Source organism: Acanthisitta chloris, unplaced genomic scaffold, assembly GCF_000695815.1.
Source record: "Acanthisitta chloris isolate BGI_N310 unplaced genomic scaffold, ASM69581v1 scaffold26425, whole genome shotgun sequence".
Lineage (NCBI taxonomy): Eukaryota > Metazoa > Chordata > Aves > Passeriformes > Acanthisittidae > Acanthisitta > Acanthisitta chloris.
Window position 1 is genome coordinate 20,546 of NW_008674636.1, and position 6,233 is coordinate 26,778.

At 46.9% G+C, this 6,233-nt stretch overlaps 1 protein-coding gene across 1 annotated transcript; it reads right to left on the minus strand.

The window, feature by feature from the left end:
- Nucleotides 1-2,216: 2,216 nt before the first annotated feature.
- On the minus strand, nt 2,217-3,046 carry PLEKHF1 (pleckstrin homology domain containing, family F (with FYVE domain) member 1). Its single transcript, XM_009075428.1, has one exon. It carries the CDS (start codon nt 3,036-3,038, stop codon nt 2,217-2,219), a length of 822 nt encoding a protein of 273 aa, XP_009073676.1. The 5' UTR covers nt 3,039-3,046.
- Nucleotides 3,047-6,233: the final 3,187 nt, after the last annotated feature.

The window sequence follows — 6,233 nt, forward strand, 5'->3', positions numbered from 1 at the left end:
AAACATTCGTTACAGGCGTGTCTGTCCTTCATCAGTGGATAAAAACAGTGCATAGCCCTTTCGGGGCTGATAATAGTAAGACCTTTGAACACATAAGATAAAGGAAAGCTGATCTCTAAGAGAAGGATTTGGTTCAAAACTGGAATACATATCTGGGGCCAGTTACCAGGAAGACACTGGGAGTTTCACCTCAGGAGCAGGGAACTGGAACACCAGCTAGGGATGTGGATTCAGCCGCTGGGCTATTTTTGGCTCGTGAACCATCCTAAGGGCTGTTTATTTTTAAGGTCATTTTCTGTTTGCATAGCATGTACACCCTTCTGGTGGGTGGGAGGCATTGTAAAAACAATCACTGCTGCACAGGGCTAGGAACTGAGCTTGGAGAGGGATGGAAAAAACAGAACTCTGTGTACTTATTACTTTAAAACGCAAAAACATCTGCTTAGGTCATAAGGTTTGTTGGCCCAGTCTAAGCTGTATCCCCACCGGAAAAATACCGGTTCAATTAATACAGACTACTGCAGGGGATTGCAAAAGACTTGGGAAAACTCAGTCAGATGATAACATGGTATAAATAGAAAGGAAGCATCAGATTTGGATTTTTTTTCACTTGCCCTTACCTTCAAGCAGTAAATAGAAACCCAGAGCAGTCTCCCCACAGCTGAGGAGTCAGAACTCGTGCTGGCTGGCTGGGCCTGGATCCCAGATCTTGTTTAAGATTCTTGTTCAATAACAACACACTTTATTGTCCTGTTTTCCTGGCTTCTTCCTGTTGGCCAGATCTTTATTCACAGAATCAACTGATACAAATTCATTGGAAAAGGCAGTTTACAAAAGACAGTAAGAATGATTACTTTGAACTGAAATTTAAAAAACCCTAAGTCTGGCCATCTGGCAGGCAATGCACTGCTTGTAAAAGGTCATGGTAAGGAATCAGTTTAACACTGGCAGTGTATTCCCAGCCGTGTTGCTTTTCCAGAGGATAAAATACACAATGCAAAAATATACTAAAAGTCATAACAGAGTTTGTAGAAATGTCTGCTGCAAAACAATTGCTGTTGTCTGATTTTTCTGTATATTTACTCCCACACTACATTCTAATAGAATACTTGCATAAACACCATTTATTTCTAACTTAATTTGAACTTTAAAGTTGAGCTCAAGTTAACTGTAAAGTCTTTGGCTCCCATCCTTGAAGTACGTAAAGGACCTTAGCTTTGGGCTCATGAGACTGATAGACAAGAGGTGAGCCCACAAGTGAGCACTCAATGCCTTGGACAGCAGCCCAGGAAATAGTGCTGTACTTCATAGGATCTTCATTTGGGGCATTTTCCTGGATTTTTCAAGACTTTTAACAAGTCTTCCCTGGGATGTCCTTTTACCTGACAGGCGTGAGTTCTTCCAGGTTTCTGGCAATCTGGTGTAACTGCCTGTGTTGGAGATCTGGGCTCTGCACTTAGTTGAGTCAATGTCTTTCTCTCCTTATTTCACTGCTCAGTATAATTTTACCTGTCCCTTTCCCCTCTCTTTCCTTCCTCCTGGCCCAGTACCACCAAGAGGGTTTCTTTCCAAGCAACAGACCTGGATGCTCCAGTGCTTTGTTAAGGCTGTTCAAACTGAGACTCATTCAGAGCACCATTCTCTTAGTGTTTCCAAGGTTGAGACACTTGTGTGTAGACATGGAAGCTGGTGCTGGCCTTACTGTGCAGGGATGAGCAGCTATCCCCTCGAGCTGGCACACCTGCACTGAGAATCTCTGAAGCAGATGCAATGCTCATGGAAAATGATATCCAGAGTGCCCCTTGTCATGACAGAGGAACACACGGTGAGCAGGCAACAGTGTTTAACTCCAGGATTTCTTGCTCCTTTTTCTCCCAAGAGCCAGTCCCAAAAACAGTTCAAAAAAGAAGTTAGTATTGCTGTGTTTCTGTAGAGAGGAAGACTAAGGCACTGAAGGGTGAGCTGGCTTGGCCGAGACTGATCCGCAGGTCTCTGCCCCAGTCTGTGCTCTTCACTGAGCTGTTCCTCTCTGTGCTCGCATTGTATGAGACATTCTCAGAGAGGTGACCTCATCTCTGCTCCCCCTGCAGACACCACACACAGGGCCAAGATCCACCTTCCCAGGCATGGCCTCCAGAGAAAACACCCAGAAGGACATGCATTGGAGGCCAGAGGTTGGCTTCCCAATGTCGAAACACCGCCAACTCCCAGGGAGGTCAGCTATGGAAAGATGACCAGGATACTTCTGAGGTATAAAACTCTGTGTCTCCTGGCCACTGGTCAGCTTTGTCATCATCAGACTTGTCACTGTCATCACCACTGGAGGGCTCGTAGCCCTGGATGGCAGAGCGGATTGGCTCCATCTGCCTCCGATCTGCCTCTGCCTCCTTCTTCTTTTCTGCCAGCAGCTGCCTGTGGCACAGGTTGCAGACCCTCAGGGGCTTGGGGGACAGCCTGGGCATCAGGAACCTCTGCCTGGAGCAGTCTGCGCAGACGACGAAGCCGCACTTGCGGCAGTGGTGCCTCCGGGTGAGCGTGGAGAACTTGGTCTGCGTGCAGCGCATGCAGATGTCCGTGGCCTTGTCTGGGATCCAGGGAGCAGCGTGCTCCGTGGAGGGCTGCCGGCCCGTCTTCATCAGCAGGTGCCTGATGCACTCCTCCAGATGGCTGATCCACTCCTTCCTCTCCGTCAGGGAGGCCGCAGAAACCACGAAGGACTTCTTGGAGGTTTTAATCATCCAACGGTTCTTCATCTGCAAGGTGTCTGGCAGCGTCTCCAAAGTGACATCTTCAAGGGGAATGATGTGCTGGGAATTGTATTTCCTTTTGTTGATGACTATGCTGCCGTAGACGAGGATGTCGTTGAAAAGGAAGAATATGCGAGGCTTCGGTTTCTTGCGGCATTCTTTGGTTAAAATCCCTTCTCCTAGCAGGACCCTTCCTGGCAAGGCCAAGGGCTGCCCAGAAGCCCCAAAGCAGTTTTCCACAGCAGCAATGCGCTGGCTGTTGATCTCGGTGTTTGCAAGATGGTCCACCATCTCCAGCTCACTCTGGAAAGAGCAAAACAAAAAGAGTGAAGTGGTGAAGCAGCAAACATCTGCACTGGGGATGAAGGTGAGTGGCTAATGTACACACAGGTGAGATGCTCCTAATGCAACCAGAGGATACAAGTAAACTCCTGAGCACTCCTCGCTTTAGTTTGCTACCTTTCGAACTAAAATTTTCAAACTTTCTGACCTCACTTTGCAACAGCCCAGACTGTACTGGATAGGTCAGTTTGCAGCAATGGAAGCCCTGGAAGGCAGAGCCAGATCTTCCATGGCAGCTGTGCTTTTTACCAGTCCAACTCCTTGCCCTTGGTAAAAAAAGCTGCTTGGTCTGAACCTTTTTTGATGCAGGTAGAAGTACTTGCCCAGGAGTTACTGTACTGACAGCTGAAGGGTACCAGGACCTGTCCTGTCTATGCCTCTTGGTGCTGGGAGCTAACTTAGGCTGTGCTGGACATAGGCTCAGGGTGGAGATCCATACTCTTGTGAGCAAGCCTCCCATTTCTGACTGCACACCTGCTTCCTCAAGGATTAGTTAGATACACACACACACCCCACAGCCCCATTTTGGGCCAGAGCTGAGGTAGGGACAAAATGAAACACTGTGGTATCACTTGTCCTCCCTGCTTGACAAAAAGGGGAAAATAAAAAAAAAGGCAAAAAGCCCCCATTATGTGAATAAACCCACAAAAGCCAAGCCTTTCCTCCATGCCCCCAGGCTGCCAGTGCTTCCAGTTACAGGACACATGATTCTGAAAATAGTCTGATCTCTGCTGAAGGGGAAGTGGAATGCAGCACGCTCATCCCTCCCTCACCTCTGCACACTCCTTCTCACACAATCTGGGATTTCAATAGTCTGTTGGGGTTTTCCTAATAGAAAACCTACGTAAGGGTAACTCTGAAGCAAAAGCAAATTTTTGCTGCCGTAGTTTGAAATAAGGAAGGTGCTCCATGCTGTAAGTTCATTTTTCATTGCCCCTAGCCCCTTGAGTGCTGAAGGGTGCTGCCCAAGGCCAGCCAGCCATGGGAATGTGAGTCACTTCCTCCTCCTCCAGGGAGGTAGCTCAGCCATCACGAGGCAGCTCCGAGATCACAGGGACTTGTGGTTGGTTCATCAAACCACTAGTGCAGAGCTGCTCTCTCCACTGCTTTCCCTGTGGTCCTTGTCCAGGGTCTCTGCCACCAAGGAGGCTGGAGGGGAAAGGGAAGAGGAGGAGAACAACATGCCTGGTCCTGTGTGTTTGGGACAATGATGATTTACATTCTACTCTTGCCCTTCAACCCAGATCACCCTTTTGCTATGCTAGAAGGGAAACCACAGAGCTGCTGCTGGAGGCTACTGCACACCATTTATCTCTTGCCTGAGCTATCTGGCAGACAGACCAGTCAATTCCTCTGAGTTCCCAGAATTTTCTTCTCTAGAGCATGTCAGGGGGAAAAGGCAAGAGGCCAAGATGCAGGTTTAGTCCTGACAGACCTAAACAAAGCAACCTACCCTGCAGAAATAGCTTTCAGAGAGAAGCAGTGAGTGGCCAGTGCTCCTGAAGAGCAAAGGGATTTGTTACTTGTCATCAGGAGAGGAGAAAGGCTCCATTCCCTTCCTTGATTCAACAGCCTGAGTGGACCTGTGCACGACAGGGAGCTGCTCTGCTGCAGGACAAACATCCACATCTGTTCTAAATGACAACAGTGCAGCATGTGGGTTTTTTTTTCTCTCCCTCACAAATACACAAAGTAGGCTGAAGAACAAACAGGCAGGGCAAACTATGGTGCACAGCTGCACACCAGACTCCCTGATTAGGATTACCCAGAGTCTCACCTATCCTGGGATGTGGTTTCCTACAAAGAAATCCTTGGATGAGGAGCTTTTGAGTGAAAGAGCAAGATGAGAACACAAATACTAAAGGAAAAGCTGAAATTATAGCTTGGGATCTTTGGTGTGCAAAGACTGTGAATGCAATAAAATACTGTCAAGAAATTTTGGCACCAGCAAAACCAGGTGGGATAAACCAAAGCAGTCAATCCTGCTCCCACCAGTCTTGCTTCCTCATGTTCCTGGATAATGGAGCTCTTAGCCTACTTATTTTAACTTTCATTTTATGAATTTTAGAAGCATGATCCAGCCTTTCAAGAACACACGATACTTGACATGACTCTATTTTCTAGGGATCTCTGCACACCAGATCGCAGTGGAAATGAAACTTCTGTCAGATATGAAGACTGTGCCTGCATAGAGCCAGGAAATATGAGCTCATGTTCAAAGAGGAGTGCAAGTCCTGCTGCCATGAAAGCTTTAGCTGTTGCATTGACTTGGGTCCCTGTATAGGCCAGAAAGCTCTTGGACTTTCTGTGTGGAGTGAAAGGAAGAGGGGCTGGACACAATTCTGCAATGTGAAGGTGAGCTCTCATTACACATCACACTTCCAGCTGCAGGTATGTCCTTATTCCTTCACCCTCTGGCTTGTTACATAGTTAAAATGCCACAAGTTAACCAAAGAAAAGCTAAGTCTGCCCTGAGAAAAACTTCCTGCTAAGACTGAAAGTGTTGACTGTTGCTCTAGCTTAGGGTATTTCCCAAAGGAGTTTTCCCAGGGATGGAAAAGCAGAATGTTTTTCTTCCATCTTTTTTCCTTCAGGCATAAGTGACTGAAGAACAGCATATACACTAAATATATACTAAAAACTAAAAAAAAAATAGGAGTGAGATTCACATCACCTACTTTTAGACTTGAACAACTAACTCTATCCCTGTCTGCCCTCCCTTTTCAGTTAGTGGGGGAGAAACAGCCATCTGAGAGGGTGACTCACCACTAGCCAGATCAATCCTGCCCCGAGTTCCAGATAGCACTCAGCTTGAGTAACCACATAAACCCCAATTTAATGTTATTATTGTGACTCACTGCAAATACTCAGTTTGGCTTTGGCATGCAAGTACTTTGTGAATTTGGTAAATAAAGATAGCTGCTGAGTGCTACTATAGCCTCCTTTCCTGGGAGATGAGAGTCTCTCCCTTTGGAACAAAAAATGAGGATACGAAGTCTAATGTTTTTTATTCATTTTGGTAAATATTTTTTTCCTCTTTGCTCAAGTTTGCTGTGTCAGGTCAAGCAGGGTCTTGGTGCTTATTGCCAAGTGCTGTGTATGCCCATGTGCAGCAGCAGCCAGCTGAAATGAGGGGGGGAGATG